Raw genomic sequence first — 19,688 nt, forward strand, 5'->3', positions numbered from 1 at the left:
AGACCAGGCAAACAGGGAGTGATGAAAAAGTATTGTGCATAGTAATAAACTAATTCAATTTTGATTCTGCTCAAACATGCTCTCATAGATATCATCATCTGTTGACAACTTAATGAATAGAAGAGCTGTTTCATTCTACCCTTCACAACAAAAATCACCAAGAAAGAAAATAAATAAACTTGTAATAATTGAGTCATCTGAAATTGATGTCTATTAGCCCCTGAAATACATTCAAATTTCTTTACTTAATGTAAACCTGTGAATTACATACTTCTCAAAAATCATGGTTTCATGATGATGGAAAACATGACATACCTTACTGCATAGCCTTAATATTTAGCAGTAAGATTATTCCTTTTCTTCTTGTATTGCTCCTTTTAAATTAATTTTTCTTTCCTATGGGGAAGAAGAGGAAAGGAGAGATTGTGAACTACAGTTTGAAGGAGTTTTTTTTTTTTTTTTTTTACAAACATAGAGGGATTTAGATTTGAGGTTTTCTTCTGTTTTCAACAGAGGTAAGTAATTCAAATTAATATTAGTCTTTGCTTATGTGGCAACTCTAAAACTGTGCAAGATAATTTAAGCCACATAATACTCCAATAATTGCATTGAATTTGAACTATTCTTTCTAGGATGCTTCAAATGCACTTGTGTGGAGTTGAATGTCACTTGAAGAGTCCTTAAATATTTTGCATGTGAGAAAACATAATAAGAAGCAGGCTTCACTTCAAACTGTCTTATTCTCTGAATCTTTTAATGTTGGAGACATTGAATGCTAATTAAAGGTAGTTTTTAAAATGATCTTGTAAGCCAAAACTTGCTGTTGTATTCATCAAAGAGCAGATATGCATTCTTCTGCTGTTTATGTGGAGGTCCATAGCTGGTACAGATCATAATGTCTCCATCAAGTCACTTTAGCATCTTAAAAAAGTGAAGTCCTTACATGGTCCTTACATAAAGTCAACTCAGTCCTGGGAGGGAAGGATGAGGAAGATTATTCTTTGATACTGGAGATCACAGGGCCTTTTTTACAGATTGTCCATTAGTTTTCTATGATAAAACATTTTTTTCTGCAGCTTCTATGGTTGAACATGGATGCCAGTCATCCTAAGTTTTTTAAATCCTTGACTTCTAGCCCTGCAGGAGTTGAAGGGGAGATCTGTGACTACAAGAGTTAATTTCCCAGTTCTATGGGTTGCCTTGCCCAAAGCTTTTTCGGCATGTCAAGGTTCAACATACATGCTTTTACTCAGCTATCAAGGAATTGCTGTTAAAGTACTGTGGAAAAGAATATCCTGAATACATTGGTAGAGACACTGGTCCTTGATATGTCCTGAAAAAAAATGAAAAAGGCAGATAGAGTTATATGTGGATGTTCATTGGTGCCAGGTTTCTCTGTGAGTTACTGTAATCCACACACTTGACTGTTAAGGTAAAAGAATGAATCAACTGTTAAGAATCCCAACTTACTTTAAACTGTCTCTAGGAGTTAATCGGTATAGTCTAATTATTGCACATGCACAGAAATAGAACTGATGTTTATCTGAGTTGCACATCTGTGTTCTGAAGAGTTTCATTTTTACTCCTTCAAAATTACCCAGACAAAAAGCTAGTCATGTTTTACACATTTCTAAGAAACAGACAAGGGAGGGTGAGTTTTAAACCAGCAGCAAGTAAATCACCTCATTTCCATTGTTTCTGTAATGCAGACCAGTTTGCTGCCAGCTTGGATTTTCTAATTTTGATTTAAACACATGGCTTATAATGTCTTTGTTGGGTGGTGGGACTAAAGGATTTATGGTGCCCTTGTATGTGGGACTCTCATCACTGTGTGGCAACCCTGTCATTTTTGTGACGGAGTCTGTTTGACTGCTGCTGGATTTATGATAGGAATAATTCAGAACAGAGTAATAATTTTCCCTTGGCAATTACACTACCATTTGGTACTTTGTCCCTAAGGGGAAAATGAATGTGCTGGGATCTGTCCATAAGTTCAGTGGCTCAGTGTAAAGAACAAATCAAGGTCAGAATGGAGTTGAATACACACTGATGTTTCATAATATAATCTAGATCTTCTGCTTTTATCTGATTCATTAAAAGCTCATGTAATTTAAAGATTATTTGTGATTGCCATGAGGTTGTCGTTGAGAATTATTTGTGAGGGGTATTTCATTACCATGTTCAGTACTTTCTTTTTCTGTTCATTGCCACTTTTCTCTTCAGCAATGGCCACTGTAACAGCTTCTCCAGTGTAAGCAGGATAGTACCTTGCTAAGCATTGGTGCTTATGATATTATATGATATGATATCATAAACCACATTATACTTATATATAACTTCTGGAAAATCTTTTCCCACCTCTGTCCTTCCATAAAAATGATAGATCACATTTTCAATGCAGTTTGTCAGCAGTCTCCTTTGGCATGAAAAACCTGCTGAACCAGGATGTTTATACAGAGGTAACTTGTCCAATAACTAAACCAGATCTTTTTGGTGGTCCATGTTCCTGTTCTCCTGTTCTCCTCATCAATTTGGCAGACAACTGTGAAATCAGGAACACAGATAGTAAGACAAAACTCATGTGGTGCTGTGTTTCTAACACGTGCTCTTGTGTGTTGTGGTAGCTACATAATGATTGACATGGTGGTAAACTGATGAGTTAGGACAGTTAGGTAAAAACTGATGCAATGAATGCAATGAAGCATCTCAAGTGTTATCTTTTTGGTTAAATTTTGCTTTTGTAGTCATGTGCTTCAAATGACTCAGTGTGGGAAAAGGTGGCTTCGAGAGGGGCTTGTAGAGGTTGTTTTAAGCCTAGGCTGCTTTCTGTAGGACCCATGATGTCAGATCGAAACTCTCTAATCTGAAATAATGTAAAGAGGGGTGTCTGATTTTCATAGTTTATATTGAAGATATGTAAACAACAGATCATTTTATATATAATATGAAATAGATCTGTTGGTACTCTTTTATGAATATTTACAGGGCAAAAGATCAGAGCTATGATATTATCTTCTCTTGGCAGAGCAGTTCTGAAATAGTAGTGTTCCTAGGATATCCATTGGTAGAGGCCTATATAAACAAAAAAATTTCTGTCAGGAATGTCATTGGTATGAATCTGCTTTGGGTAGGGAGGCACTAGATGGGTTCTTAAGGCTCTTTTAATTCCAGGTACTATAGATGAAGTTTTGAAAACTTTTTAACTTTGCCCTTGAGAAATGTTTTGCCTGAATACCAGTATGCTTTCAGCTTATGTTGATGTATCAACACTGATTTAACTAATTTATCTGTTAAAATACTTGCCAAAACTATCCCAGGTTCCTCTGTATAATTTTTTAAGGAAGAGATACATGCTTGCTAAGATTCCCAGGTGGCTACTGGAGACATACCTAGAAAAAACTGCACCTGTTTTAGACTAGACATAAGATTGGACATCACAGTATTTCTGTGGCGTTTATGCTTGTCACCTGGTTTCAGTATAGCTCATAATCAGTTCTTCCCCTAATGACAGACACTATTTCAATTTTTCTTCAAGATGGCTTGGCTAGAAAAGAGCCTTCTCTCTTAGTCCGGACTATTATGCATTTGCACTTTGACAGGCAGTATCTGATAGTAATTTTGCTGGACTTAAAGATAGCAATATGATTGATGGCTAAAAAGACACAAGAAAAATAAGGATTTCTGTCACTGACCTTCCAGTGACTTTCTTGAGAGTAATAAGTCAAGCTGCATGTGTAGAGTATGTACTAAACTTACACTTTGTAGTACTTTTGACTGAACATTTCTAGGTAATTACATGACAGGCAACTTATTTCATGGTTTTGCTTTTGATGGGAAGTTTGCTATTTTTAGTTTTCTTATTCTTGCTATGATGATTGTGAATTTCTGTTCAGCATTTCCACAGATCTGTGTTTTTCCAACAGAGTTCGCAGAGATACTCAGAACAGATTCATGCTCTGTTCTCATTTTGGTTATTGTCCTACTCCATAAATGCTTTTGCTGACTAGATCCTATATAACTGTCTTTTCCAGACTCATTGTTCCAGGCTAGTGAAGGAGAATCCAAGAATCATGCCAGCACCCTTTGTCTGGTTTGCCACTGTTCAAGTGAGCCCAGTGCATCTTGCTGAATGCAGTATTCCCTGGGAAAGAGGAGTCTTGAAGTCACTCTTAGCACTGGACAAGCTTTTAATGTAAACTAAAAGAGTGTGACTGTACTAAAATATAGATGTTAAGAAACCAGTTATTGTGCTTTATGAAGACGCAGAATATTAGAGCATAGCTCACCACACAGTCACACTGCTTTATCGAGGCTTCTGCTGACCTGGTTGTGATGGTTGTCATGGTAGTCATGCTACCTCCTGGGACACTTCACCCAGGTCCTAGATCTGTGATCTAGCTTTTAGGACTTCTTATACATTTTATGGTTCATGGTTTAGGGTGAGAGTTTTTTCTCTTTTATGATTTGGGGTGAAAGTTTCTCCTTATATCCTATTTCCTCAACTATGCATGTAAAAATTAGCAACCTTAGTTTTTTGTCCTTATCCTTACTAAAATCTTTCCTTTTTGTTTTTTTTTAATTTTTTTTTCTGAATGAAAATACTCCTCAAGGTATGAAAACTGTAGTATATAGTTAATGATTTATAACATATATGTTATATGCCACTTTCTATGAAAAAGATGAAACAATAAATGTACTTGCTGCCTCTTGGCAGAAACTATTTACTACCGAATAGTCTAGGAATGCAGTGTATTTGGACTAAAAAGTTCATAAATATGGCTTAATGACTAGAGTAAAAGAATAGGGCTATCATGGTTTTCCATGGGCATCCACCATGCTGCCAAGGTAATGTTCCTGAAGCACTTATGTTTTATTCAGGAAAGTCGCTGTCTTAACTGCCACTGTAAGAGGATTTGAGATATGTCTCTGCTAAAGTTCTCTCAGGGGCTCATCTTCACATCTGGAGTGCCCAGCATGTGCTGACAGAAGAGTTTGACATTAATTGTAGCAGCTATAATCTCTTTTCCTCTAAACCATTATCTGATATGATGAATTTGTTATCATTTATATAATAATGACAAGAATCTCCCTTCATCCCCAAGAATCTCCCTTCATCCCCATCCCTTCTCTTATCATTGATTGGTTGATGTGTGGTTGGGGGGTGATTCTGATGACAATGGGCATAAGCTCTTCTAGGGTCATACCTAGAAAGGAAAGGAGGGTCAGGAGTAAACAGGGAAAAAATCTAACTTTGCCACAATCTGTTCATGTAAGTTGCACAATACTCTTAGGGAAACAATAGGAAAGGTGAGACTCAGGGCCTGAGACAGGCATAATTGAATAGTCTGATAAATTTGGAAGTTAGAAGAAGTGAGTGATGAGAGTAACAGCTGTTGTGAAGAGGATGAGTGAGTATCATCATCCAAGAATCATGATTTTGAAACTCATCAGGCAGCTCTGAGCTCAGGAATGAGATCAGTCTCTGAGTTCACGTATGTGTCTTTTTGGAGAAGTTAAGCTTAAAAAGAAATAATCTGTTTGTTTTACTGGGTTGTTTTCCTTTCTGCACTTAGTATAGGTAGATATAATTTCAAAATATGAACTTAAATGTCCATTAGTGCAGCTATAATAAACATTAATCTGTTTATTCCTTAAGCAGCATGTTTCCTAGAGCTATTCCTGTTGTTGTTATGTCACACTTTTTCATGTCAATCAAATTATCAGTAAAAATAATCACAAATTCTGGTAGAAAATAATGTTGTATATGCAACTTTAAGCTAGTTTACCTCTTTGCTAATATTACCTCCAAGATTTTTAACTGCAGTCAGTCTAATATTCTTCTGTCTCCATTAGTTATGTTTAGAAATCTTTACAAAGTATTAAGACATAGCACTCATCTTAATGATACTCTGCTGCTTCAGAAACAAGACCTATAAAATGGAGTAGCCTTCTGTCTTCAGATGCATTGGACTTTGCCCGCTGCCTACTCTAAATGCTTTGCCATTTTCATTTCATGTCTGCTCAGTTCCTCAGTTGGCACAGTGGGCTCCCCAAGTGATCTTGTTTTTCGTGCTTGAGTATGTGCTGGAACCAGAGTTGGAAACAGAGCTGATAAAATGTGGACAAAAATGACATGAAGCAGACTGGAGGGTGGGATAGATACTTTTGGAATCTGTTACATGAACTCACTTCTTTCATGAGAACTTGAAGAGAACAGAGTGTAATTCTTCCAACAGAGAGTGTAAAAACTGGAGGTCTGCAAGATGTGGTGCACATTGCAAGGACACAAACTATTTCAAGCAGCGAGGCAATTTTTACATGTTACTACAGCAGAGATAAAAATTTATATTAATTAAATAAATATATATTTATGTATGCAATGGTTAATTTCTGTACTAATGTGTGTAATTTTATTTATTTGCTATATGTTTGCATTTCTTCCACATTGATGGAAATTAAAGAAACACGTGCAGTGAAGGAGAAAAACTAGTCTATGAAGCTATATCATACTGTAGCCTAATAAATTGGACTTTGTGGAATCTGCCTTGCTGATTTTAAGTATTTAATGAAAAGAGAATTAGTATCTCCTCTGTAGGCAGATAACTAATTTTGGATTTAAACATCTGCATTAGGAGAAGAGTAGACACTTTGGTTCTGGAATGTTCACACCCACAGGGTTGCACTTTGTTTCTGCAGTCTGGATAGTTAAGAAAAAAGTGCTGTTCTGAAAAAGAAAGTGAGAGCAAAAGCTAAAGCTGGGCATTTTCTGTATTTGCTTTTTAAAGTAACTTTCAAATGCTTGTGTCTGTACTGCATTTTAAATATAATGCTATTATTTCAGAACCTTCCTGCACCCCCTCCTCCCCATCGGACACTCTTTCCCATGCAGGGGGACATCTTCTATGATTGCAAAAATGGGACAAAATTTTAGCTGGTTGATTTACAAACACCTGAAAAAAATCTGTAATTTGTGTGCAAAGTGCTGGAACATCCTGAACCAAAATGGTGTCACTGGATAAGTCCTTCCAAAGTGACTTAAGGTGGATAGAAGACAAGGAAGTTCTAAAGGAGAGAGAAAAGAGCGAGGAGAATAACTGTAAAACTAAAGCTTTTTGTTCAGCACTAGTTATTTTCAATTGCTGATGATCAGTAGAAATGTGTTCTCAAGCAAAATGCCTTTGGTTGTTGATTTTATGCAGACAACTTTCTATCTTACAAATCAACAATGTAGCGCCTTTCTTTTTTTCTGGATAGTTTTTGGTTTTTTTTTTCCTTAAAGGCAATTACTTTTTCAGTCACATCTTTCATAGCTAGAGGAATTCATTCAAAGTAGGGATAGCTTGTGTGGTTTTCTTTCGAGTGTGTTCATGCCTTACGTCATCAAGTCAGTATGCTTCTCTGTGTTGGGCAAGATGGCAAGTTGCTGGTTTTTTATAAGGTTGATTTTTATGTCATTAATGTGTGACGAGTTTATTATGTTTTTCTGCATTTTAATTTCATTTGGGAAAAAAGTTGTTTGTGTCCCATCATGAATATCTTCTGAAAACCAATTTAATACTAACTTCTTTTATTGTGCAGAGCTGGTTATTTGCCTCAGAATATTCCTTTGGAGATTATGAGGTACCTTTCAGAGGAAAAAGATTTTCTGCCTTGGCATGCTGCCAGCCGAGCTCTTTATCCTCTAGATAAATTGCTGGACCGTACAGAAAACTACAATATCTTCAATGTAAGAGATACAGTCTTCCTCTCTTTCTTCCTCTAGTTCCTCCTTTCTTTCTTTCTTTCTTTCTTTCTTTCTTTCTTTCTTTCTTTCTTTCTTTCTTTCTTTCTTTCTTTCTTTCTTTCTTTCTTTCTTTCTTTCTTTCTTTCTTTCTTTCTTTCTTTCTTTCTTTCTTTCTTTCTTTCTTTCTTTCTTTCACTTACTCTCTGCATCTGTCTGTCCTTCTTGCCTTTCTTCCTTTTGCTTCTTACTCTCTCATATTATTGCCAGGATTTGAACTGTTCCCCAAGCAGATACTGTTAATGACCTAGGGATATTAACTTTCTTCCTAATTACTCTTTATTTAAACATAGCAATTATCAAGCTTTGGTTCATTTGTAATTGAACAGTGATAACTGTTGTTTGAGGCATATATGACTAGAAGAAGGAAAGGTAATTATCCCTCATGTAAAATGTTATGACAAATAAAGTATTTCACTTAAAAGAGTAAAAGTATTCTATTGCCAGATTTTCCCTTTTGAGGAGCCCCATGGTGATACTTAGGTGGATGCTCAAGATCAGCAAGAGCAGCAAATACAGGCACAACTGAACAGAATACATGCAACTGAAGCAAAGATTTGTAGTCATTATTTTATCCCAAAATCTGTGGTGAATTCAATGCAGTTACCTTAATTAACAAGAATTCGATCACTGTTGAGTCAAAAGCCCATTCATAATTGTGTCCAAAGGGACAGCAGTAATAGCTCGCAGTAGATAATTAAGATAGACATGGCAAATATTGTAACATTTAGCTGTAGCTACACTGAAGCATGGTTTATGACGTACACAGGATTTGACTGCAGCCAGTGACAATTACGAACTCTTGGGATTTTTATTCACTATGAATTTTATGTAGTCTACATATTTTCAACAGCCAGCATACGGTACCTTTATGTAATGTTGTAAAGCCTTCAAATGAAGGAGCTTTTTAAAGCCTGAAATGCCTAAGGATGCTTTTTTTTCTTAATTGTATATTTGCTTGTGTGTATGTGACCATAGACACCATGCTCAGAGAGAAGAAAATTAGAAGTGACTGTATGTATATATGTAGACATATGTTAATACATATGTAGATATATAAATAAACACACACACACACACAGACACACACAGACACACACACCCCATGCATACACACAGAATTACCTGATGACATGGAAAATTATTTCTGTAGAACATATATTAATACCTACATGGAAACCAGAGCCATAATGTAAAATGCAGTTGAAATAATTTGCATATTTAGTGTGCTGTTAACTGTAAAGAAAAATTCTTAGGAGTCTGCCATTGCTAATTCACTTTTAAACATGGTTGTATAAAGAAAACACAATTTTATTAAATAAAACCAGTAAAATTCACAGCTGGGTAATGTTTTATCACTAGTGATGGGAGTTTTGAAAGCTGAGGTGATAGCAGAGAAAATAAAAATGTCTTTTTAGTCACAGAATAACATATCTGCTAGAGGAAGCTGCAGTATGAATCTTCTTTTGTGTTGACATATATACATGCCTATGCATCTGTAATAAAAAAATAGATGCTCTCCTATGCAGTTCTGTATATCTCAGTTCTCTTTTACAAATTGGTGAATTCCACTGCAAAAAGATTACGCTGAATACACAGACAGTGGTTTTCTTCAAAACTGGTCAGAATATGTAAATATGTGGTCTGTGTAAAAAGTAGAAGTTGCTAAAATATATCTTGTTCTTGTTTTATTCCTTAAGCACACCAGAAGCCTAAACTTAAAGCATAGGTAGTGTCATTAAGTGTACAAAGCTTATTTGTAACCACATTGTTATGTATTCTGAAGTCGACTGTACCCACATAATGTTTTGACCATGGCTATGGATATTAAAACAGTGTTCTTTTAAAAGTGAATATGCACGGTGTAGTCAGGATTGGCCACAAAGTAGAAATTAAACTATTGACACTCTTGTAATTTTTCAGTTGTGTATTGTGAGTTCAAAGTAGCATGTAATAAAATTTTGAAATTCCTGGATTTTATAACAATAAATGGTCTTATAGTCATCATCTAATCAAGTAGCTCATCTAGAGACTGCTTCTTACTATAGCAGTGAAGGAAGATTCTAAGTGGACAAGTAACTTTGCTAAGACTTTGGAATTGGACATTATTTGAGAGACCACAGCTCACTAGTCAGCAGTATTTCAATTTCAAGTAAAATGAATGAGTTTTAATATTAAATATACTTTTTCTTTTTCTCCTCAGGAGTATATTTTAAGACAAGTGGCATCAATGTATCTGAAGCTTGGATGGCCAACGAACAACTTAAACAAATCGCTTGTTCAAGCATCATACCAACATGAGTACTGTTATATTTACCTTTTTATTGTTAATTTGTGAAATATAATTGTAGAACTGTACCCTCCTAAAAATTAGTAATGTTTAGCATAAATCAATCATAATTCCTTGGCTCTGTCACTCTTCTGTTTTTTCCATTCTGGGTTGCAGGGAAAGTAAAAACATGCTGTGAGATTAATTCTTCTTTCTTAAGTTCGGAGAACATGATTTCCTAAACCCTTAGGAAATAACTTAATATCTGATTACTGTGGATTTCTAAGAATTTATACTCATGTGTCCACAGAGGTTGGGGAGAGTGCCTAGGTGTAAATAGGGGCTGGTTTTGATCCATGACCTTTCTTTAGTTGTTGCAGGCATTAAACTGACTCTGAGATTTGTAAAGCCAGATTGTCTTTGATATGTTGCCCAACTACTGGTTGTTGTTACTGTTATGAGAAGCAGTTTTTTGCAAACATTCAAACACACTTGTAAAAGCAGCTTTATCGCTTTCTTTAATTTGGACAGAGAGTTGCGTCGGGAAGTCATCATGTTGGCCTGCAGCTTCGGGAACAAACACTGTCACCAGCAGGCTGCAACATTAATCTCTGACTGGATTTCTAGCAATAGGAACCGGTAAGTGGAGCTGAAATGTGTATTTCACATTTCTCCTACTGAAAGGCAGTACAGCTCTTCTGTTCCTGCCTGCCCTGTCTGCTGTGCCCTCTTTTGCAAAAGTTTTTTTTTTTCCCAGGGGGAGGCAGAAGTTGCTGGCTGTCATTTAAAAATGTCTGTGGAGTTTCAGAATGAATTATTTGATTTTGCATATATGAGTGAGTGGAGGGGATTCTGCCCACTCCTGGTAAATTATTGTTGGATAATTCTGTGTTAGAAGATGAGAAAGCAGGTTTTAAGGATGGATTTAAAGGAAGACGGATGAGTGAACACCATGTTGTCAGACAAACATGAAACCTGTGTTGAAGTAAGAGAGCAGAAGGTACTAAACATTTAAAGAAGTGATAGGGGTTAGAGACAGAAGGACTGACAAGTAAGGAAGATGTGTTGGAGTGAAATGTTACAAGGTATTTAAGGGTGAAGACTTGAAAATTAATGTGATTCAGAAATACATGGAAAAGCTTGTGTAAGGTTTCAGAGGGCAGATAATATTAGAGCTGATGCCTTGAGAATGAGCAGCACTGTAGTGGTTTGACAGCAAATATGTAAGTTAGGCTGTCAAGACACAGGTTTATTCAGCTGAGGCTGAGGCAAAGGAACATGGACCATGGATTGTGTAGGAAGTTTATATTTTAAAGAAATATGAAATAACTGAAATTTCAAATTTATAAGTAAGTAGTGATCTCTGGACAATGAGTGAGTGCAGAGTATAGGTGAAGACCACAACTTCTTTAGAAAGAATAGTGGATTTTCTGATTATGTGAAGTATTTACACTGTATACATTTGTACATGACATAATATTTTGGTTTAAAAGAGAATATTTTACTTTCAAATACAAAAGAAAAATATAAGAGAAAAAGTCTCATTTTTAGTCACAGTCTTGTATTAGCTTGGCAAAAGGATCGCATCTCTCTAGCCATACACGCAAGCCAGATTTTTCAGAGATTTCTTGGACTTACCGGTGTTTGTTTGCAATTAATTTATCTCTGTCTGTCTTTGTAATCTTTAAAAATCCTTTATGAGCATACCCAGTTTCATAAGTGTCCAAGTGTCTTTTAAAACCAGCCATGAAAGGAAATTACTTTCCTATATGACTGAAATTTCTGGAAAAAAATAGCTTGAAACTTCTACTATGTACCTTTAAGTAAGATGTGTGTGAGGTAGAGGGTTTTCTTGTGTAAGGTGACACCAGATATATTTACCATGAAATATATACCCCAGGGTTTTATATGAATTCTTATCATAAGCAGCAACAATCAGTATGAAGCTATTTAAAGAGGCAGTTAAAGAGAAAGAATCATTGGAAGCAGTCTGCAAAAGTAATTTACCTAGATATTCATTTGCAAAATTAGTTAATCAAACCTAGCATTACCTATTAGCATGCACAGCAGTAGATTATTCACTGTTAAAAAAGCTGTCACCCTGCAAAGCTACCTGCCTGTGTCTTTCCAATAGGATTAAGAAAGGAGGCATCAGAAAATAAAAACATAACAAAACACAAGCTTATTGCTTTGCTAACAGTAGCAAGAGAGAAAAGGAATAAATTTAAGGAGCTGTCAGAAGATTCATCTTAGCCTTTCAATGGGGCCATTTTTGGTAGCAGAAGATTGTGGTTGCCAGCATATGATGAGTATTATGATAAAAGCACCACAGCAGAGCAGAGGAGAATAGCTACTAAGTTAAAGCAATGTGTTTCTCAAAGAAACTGCACAGTTTTGAAAATAATGTAATTACAGAATAGAAATTGACAGTCCGCTGATAAATAGGGGCACAACTGGCAAAGAAGATAGAGACAGACTTTTATTTATTTTTTTTTAAGATTGTAGGATTTGTTCTGTCCTGTGCTCCAGAATTTCCCAGTTTCCTCAGAACAGTCTCACATCCTGAATGTAACTAATATATGAGCAAAACTCATCTCCTATCTACTTATGTTGAAACAACATTACCAAGACTACTAGTAATAGCAGCTCAGTAAACATAAAATTAGCTTGTGTTTCACTATAACAGCATTCATAGGGCATGTCAGTTTTCTCTCAGGAATATTCAGATCCTGTTGAATCAGAGCTACCCCACAGCACCTTTTAAGCTAACTCAGGTTGAAACCTCAAAGTAAAGCAAGGGATCTTTTTACTGCTTTTTTACTAAGAAACCAATGATTCCACAATCAGAATTTAGTTAGCATGGTGTTTGAGTCATGCTTCTGCCTCTTGTGATGCTTCTGCCTCTTTTAGCACTTTAGAGGCAATAACTAGCTCAAGTGCAAAGGGCAAGCAGATAAATACAAGATATATGCAGAGAACACATCTAAGGTACCAGTTTGTATTCTTTCTCATCAATCAAGTGTTTTGCGCAGTTTGATGCCCTTAACAGTTGTTGGTGTATTTGCTGCAAACAGCCTCCTCAGAACCTGTAAGATTTCCTCACAAAGAAGGGGAAACTCATGCTGCTCCTCTTTCTCCAGACTTCTCTGACAACTGGTGAGAAAAGTTGGTGACAAATACAGAAACTCTATGTATCCTTGCCTATTCCATTCCTTATGAGCAATTACTGTAAATGTACTTGGGTTTGCCATTCCCTCTTCTGAAACAAAACCATGTAATTGACTAATGATTGCAAAAAGCCTGGTTTTGGTGGGTTTGCATAGCCAGGGCACAAAAAGAGAGTTCCAGAGAGCTCAGAGATATTTTATATATAGATATGAGTGTCACTGTGACAGTAAAAATAAAGGTTAATTTGCAGCATTACCACCCATCCCCCCCCTGAAAGTTTACACTGGAAGATGACAGAAATTTTTCAAAGCACTAGAGACAATGGAATTAGGTTTGTGTCTCAAGTGAAAATTAAGTCAGTATTAAATTAAAATGTGATATTAAATACCACATAAATGCACAGTCAGTAAATCATATAAGGGAGGTTTTTGATTCCCTGGCAGTTACTGCAGTTAAAGTTGAAATAACTATAATAGAGAATATGCTATTAATAATACTGAAGAAATGCTAAGATTCATAACTTTCTTAGCTATTATGCTAAGATTCATAACTTTCTTAATCTTAGGAATCGATTACTTTTTAGATGTACTTTTGAAATGTTTTTTTCTATTTTACTTGCAGTATTTAGTTTTGGATAAAGTGTTAGGTAGTACCATAACATCTAACTCTGTTTTACTGGCATATGCTTACAATTGCTGTGGTTTTTAGTAATTACATTTAATCTGGAAGGTCCAGAAATGAATTACCATCTACTCTTCACAATAAGAAAGTGAAGTGATTGTGATACCAGATACCGTTTGCATTTTGTAATTATATACTCTTTACTATGCAAATAATTTGCCACTGTTCATCAAGTAAAATAATGGTCATTCTTGGTGCAACACCAGAGGTCCTCTTGTATTTTCAGTACTGCTTGAAAAAGCCCTTAGATTTGTAGCTATAGTGCTGCAGATTTTCTTCTGGAATTAGTGAAAAAACCCAGTTTATATGTGATCTACAACACTAGCCTCTATGCCTGAAAGTGAAAGTCAGCTGAGAGGCTGTGAAGACTTGAATTTTTAAAGTGACTTAGGTATTGCATCATTTTTGAATGCCTGGCTCATAGAGCAGGATGAGACACTCAGAGTTGTGCTTCCTACAGAGGGATTTAGGGGCCTCTGAAAATGCAGCTGGCAGCAGCCACTGTGCTGTGAAGAGCCTCTTAACATGAGATTCTGAAGTGTGAGACCCTCTTAGGGTCCAGCACTACAGGTAGTAGGAAGGGTACCTATATCAAATAAATACATAAATGGCAATTGTAGAGTATGGGGTTCTTGCAAAAGATGCCCTTCAATATTGTCACTAAAGCAGGAAAATGACTGCTCCTTTTCTTTTCTGGCACAGCTGCTCTTCAACACCATTTCAAACAGTAGTGCTGAGATTCCAGCAGCTTGCTGTGCTTCGGTTTAGTACCTCAGCCTTGTATCTTCCAATGCAGAAAGCAACCTGATGACCTGTCTGTGAGGTGTTAGGGACAGTATTGAGATGCTGTGACACACTTTCTTCTTAGAGCTTCAGCTCAGCCTCTGGAATTTATTTCATTAGCGAGAGAAATGATACAGCTCTCCAGTCTAAAGATGAAAGAGCATTCATCTCAGGAAAAAGGGGCTTTAGTGCCTGAAATACCAGAAATACTTAGTGTGCGAGGGACTTTAGGTGGTATTTTTCAGGGCAAAATGCAATGGAAAAAAAGAAGCATAACTGAGAAAGGAATTTGTATGTACAAGGAGCAAACCAAACACATAGCATCAGAAGCAGAAGAGATTGTAAGGAGACATCTTGTTTTGCTGGTTTAGGAATTGGTATACTTTAATCCTTGCAGTTCTTAAAAAACAATCATTCTTTCTACTGAAGATCTGAGGTTAGACTTCAAAGTAGGTCCTGCAGTATTGTAAGCAATGAATTTAAGTAATTTTACTCATTTTTTAAATCGCTGAATGCTTGAATGGCTGTATTTATTTCTGACTTGATGGTGATAATAATTTTCACTCTTAAATTGGGATATATGCTGCTCCTGTACTGGAACAATGGAAAGCCTTGAAACTTTCATGTTGATGTTCAGAAGAATACAGAGTAGAAAACATATAACCATGTTGAAATTTCCCTTGTAGTTTGAGAATGTAAAGTTACTGGGATTCAGTCAAGAGCAGAATGTTGTACAAGAGAAGCTACTCTTGGCTGAAAATAAAGATGTTTGCTTATACCTTCATTTAACGGAGCTCATCCCTGTGGAGCTTTCATGTGTGAAGAAATACATTATTCACACTCCTTAGATATAACAACATTGTAGTTCAGCCTAAAAAATTAGCAAAATTACCATTCAATGCCTGCCTGAGCTTAATAATCAGCCTTGTTAACCCCTTTAACCTTCACTGCATCTATTCTGAAAGAAAAACATGTTTCTAAGAGGATTAGCATTTTCAGACTTCTTGCCTGGGATATGTTGAGTGAACATGTATTTCTGAAGTTCGGGAAAGAATGCATGGAGAGCTGCAATATATAAACTCCTAACAGGTGATAACAGGGGGTAATATTCAAATACAGACCATGATGGCTCAAAGCATAACTTACCCATAGACATGAGCATGTTTTTACAAACATCTCTGTGGATGCAGGCACAGTTATCTTCAAGCTACTCTTACCATAACAGGTTGCCACATATACATTTCTGCTGGCAAAGTTGACTATGGATGTATGCTTGCTTGGGGCAAAGTTAAGCAGGATGGTGTAAACATGAATATATGAGAGAGCTGCTTTGATTTGAGACAGCTGATTTTGCCTTCAGCTTAAAAAGGAGTTCTGACTCTATTAGTAGAGCTGTGGTGACGCTGTTCTTGTGCTGACATGCAGCACTGAACAGTGGGAGATGATAGTATTGCATCAGACACAGTTATGTGCACATGTTCTGTGAGATGTTATTGGACCTGTTGGAAGGCCCCAGCTAGTCATAGCCACTTTCTTTTGCTCTGATTTTAAACTTCTTTAGAAATGGAACCATTGCTATTTATTGCCATCATTTACATGGAAACAAAGTACCTTAATTAATTGCTGTAATACCCCTAGAAAACCTAAAGTAAATGCATTTTACTGATGCTGATGTCATATCTATCACTTTGGAGTGATTTTAGCTTGAATGCATTTTTTACTATTTGTACTATTAATCTTCTGTCAAAATCACTCTGATCAGTTTTGGTGAGTTTGCAGTGAGTAGTGCAGTCTGTTGCACTGAATTAGGCTTACCCATTGTGTAACCCATGGGTTCATGAAGTATGCATTTGTCTGTCTTTGTGAATGAGGAGAAGTAGAGACTGATGGACCATTCCAAATGCAAATACAGATCTTTTAGAACTGTTCTGGTCTAACCATTCCGATTGTTCCAAGAAATCTTGGAGTGCTGAGGTGGGGCCATGTCACAGGACCAGTGACATTGAGCTTCAGACAAGTCCTGTTTTAGCCTCAGATTTTGGCAACAGTTTCAATTAAGAAATTATTCTGGCTGGCAAGTACTAAGGATGGCAGATCAGATCTATTTTAATAAAATGAATTATTTATTAAACAGACAGGAGATAAAAGGCAAAAGATCTTAATCAGAGTTACTTACTACACAGTATAAAAATAAAAGGAACTACTCATAGATTACAGCATGACATGAGCCGTGCACGACATCAAGGTATCTCTATTAAAGCTAGAAAAAGGTATAGTATTGATTAGGAGTCAAATGTAACTTACCACTGAAATAATGACAATGTACACAGATTCCTTCACTCAGTCTCAGTGGGACTAACTGGGAAGCAAGCATCCCTACTCATGGGAAAAACTCCACACATTTCCATGGAATGTGTAGAGGATTTCTGCCTTGCGAGAGTTTGGTGAGTTTTTTATAGTTTGTAAAGTGAGGTGTCTGTCAGTGAGAAATCTAACTTACCTTCTAGATCTCACATCAACATTAAGATGTTTATTGGCAGTTGTGAGTTGCCGGACCTCGGTTAACCCTGTGGTGCCAAAAGAACTCACTACAAGACAGCTATTCCTGTTTTAGTTATCTGGCTGGTTAACAAGCAACAGATAAGCTCTTGTGAGGAGCAAGGTGGCCTGCTACAGGCCAGAGATCCCTGAAAAGAGGAGATTTACTTTCCTGTTCTGTCTGTGGGTTTCATGTCAGAACACATCTGTGTGTTGTTTTCATTACAAATGAACCACTTTTGGTTATGAAGTAATGAAATCAGGATCTTACATCTCTGCACACTAATACTAAACAACCTCATCTTATCTTTTAAAATATAATGTAGATATGGGCTTTTTCAGTGCCTACTGTTTGGCATTTCACTTCTGTTATGCTGCTGTGATGTTTTGGAACATTGGTTAATTCTTTATCATCTTAAGAAAGGTGTAAATAATGAAGTAAATGTCTTCCATCACGTAATTTGAAGGACAGTGATAACCAATAAGCCAAATTTGTGCATCGTGAATCTCCACATTTGATCATGCAGATTTTGTATTTCCTCTACAAGGAATAAAGGATTCATATCCATCCACCTGCCTGAGCTGGCAGTGTGCTTAATTGCCGGCACCTTTAACAACTCAGTGGAAATGCTACCAGAAAAACAATTGCAGGCATGTATAGGAGTGTGTTGCATGTCTATAAACAAATAGATCTCCCCATAGATCTGAGGGAGTTGTAAATTACCAGTCATTAATTGAAGTAATTTCAATGAAGTCTGGCTTAGGTGATAGAAAATCAAAAGTTTTTCCAAACAAGCATTTTTTCTTTCATTTTCTTCCTCCTTTATTTCTCTATCTAATTACTTGTGGTAGATAATTTTATTTCTGTGTTTCACATAGACACAGCAGTGCTACTGTCTTGCAACAACTTAGAAATTTACTTGAGTTTAACCGCCTACATAAGTATTTGTGAGAACATGGCCAACAGGTTAATTACTTTTGTTAGTTTCTTGGAAGAAGCACTGGGTTCTTTCAAGGGATTGATGCCTAGCAGCTATTTTTGGAAATTGTTAGCAGCAAACATGAAGAAATGAGTTATTTTAATTTTTTTTCACACACGAGTGTCTGATAAATGTAAAAAAATAAAGTGAATCCCTTCTTCTGTGTTTGCAACCCCTAGAAGCTTTAATTACTGAAAAAAAATCAGGCATAGCTATTCATGCATTTTGAAATGTTTCTGGAGCTTTGCCAGCTAATGTGAGCCAATGCTGCTGAAGTGATTTACTAATTAATAGGTTGTTACAACATTTGAGTAGAATCTTGCACTCAAGTCAATAAAACTTAAGGAGGAAAAAACCACTGTTGAGTGCATGAGTTCATCAAGGACATAGCACTCTGAAAGACCTTCTGGGTGTAAATAGAGCGAGGACATCATCTTGTAAAAGGTGAAATGGGGCATTATGGGGCAGCTGGTTCAGGCAGTGTTTTTGTCTTCTGGCTTCTGTGTGTCACCACATTAAAGTGACCCTATATGTAGTGATTATGGATTAGCAGTAATTAATTTGAAATCCTGAAAATTTAGATAGATTAACCTCCAATGTTCTCATTTGGGGATGATCTTTCCACAACTTTGCGAAACAATTAATCAGAAATGACCATATTTTTGTTGCAAAAACTGTCCAGAATGGACAAAGGCATAGCTACTCAGGGATTGGTGCTGCAAGGAAGTGCTTAACTCATCACTCAGTTAATAAAATCAGTATTGAAGAGCTTGACTAGTCTGGTTACATATTCACTTGTGGGGAATCTGCAATAGGAATGGGAAGGAGCAATAGCAGAAACCATCACTTGAGGGATGATGTATTCTCTGCCTGCCTCTGTGAGACCCATGTGATACCTGAAACTTGGGAGCACAGAACAGGGACTGAGCATTGCTTTGCCCCAGACACCTTGAGTAGCCACATCCTCAGTTAATGTCCCCTGAATTCGAGGTGGGACAGGCACCTGAATGTCAAGTCCATCACAGCTCTGTACCTCAGTTTTCAAGGGGAAGTTCTGCCCTCTCTCTTTAGACTGGGTATATGCTATGGCAGAGATCATCCCCTCCTCTTTCTGCACAATGGTGCCAGCTGCATGACTCCTGGAGTTTGTAATAGAGAATGGGAGCATAAGATTTGGGATTGAAGTTTTAAAAAAACAGCTGTATGGTGCTCTTCTTTATAGTAGAATCTGTATTACAGATCTGCCAACAAAGTACTAATACTTCATTCTTGTTTCTTATCTGAGCCTTGTAACCTATTAAACAAGATTATAAGTATAGTCATCAAGAAAAATATGCTTAAGTTAAATGTTAAATTGTTGCAAAAATAAGAATAATGTTCCTGATTAATTTTCTTTGTCAAATAGAACCCTAAATGGTGTTGAAACTTGTTGCTTAATCAAAGAACTGTCTAAACTGTGTGCATTTACATTTAAAAAAATTAGAACACA

General features: G+C 36.5%; 1 protein-coding gene across 1 annotated transcript in view; it reads left to right on the plus strand.

Moving 5' to 3' along the window:
- The window catches only part of TRHDE (thyrotropin releasing hormone degrading enzyme), a 200,991-nt gene that overhangs the window by 167,467 nt on the left and 13,836 nt on the right, over positions 1 to 19,688 (plus strand). Inside the window, exons 13-15 of the mRNA XM_064419515.1 lie at positions 7,579 to 7,726; positions 9,984 to 10,081; positions 10,581 to 10,688. Coding sequence (XP_064275585.1) covers positions 7,579 to 7,726; positions 9,984 to 10,081; positions 10,581 to 10,688 — 354 coding nt within the window. The remainder of the gene's footprint in view (positions 1 to 7,578; positions 7,727 to 9,983; positions 10,082 to 10,580; positions 10,689 to 19,688) is intronic.

The sequence above is a fragment of the Passer domesticus genome, chromosome 5, assembly GCF_036417665.1.
Source record: "Passer domesticus isolate bPasDom1 chromosome 5, bPasDom1.hap1, whole genome shotgun sequence".
Lineage (NCBI taxonomy): Eukaryota > Metazoa > Chordata > Aves > Passeriformes > Passeridae > Passer > Passer domesticus.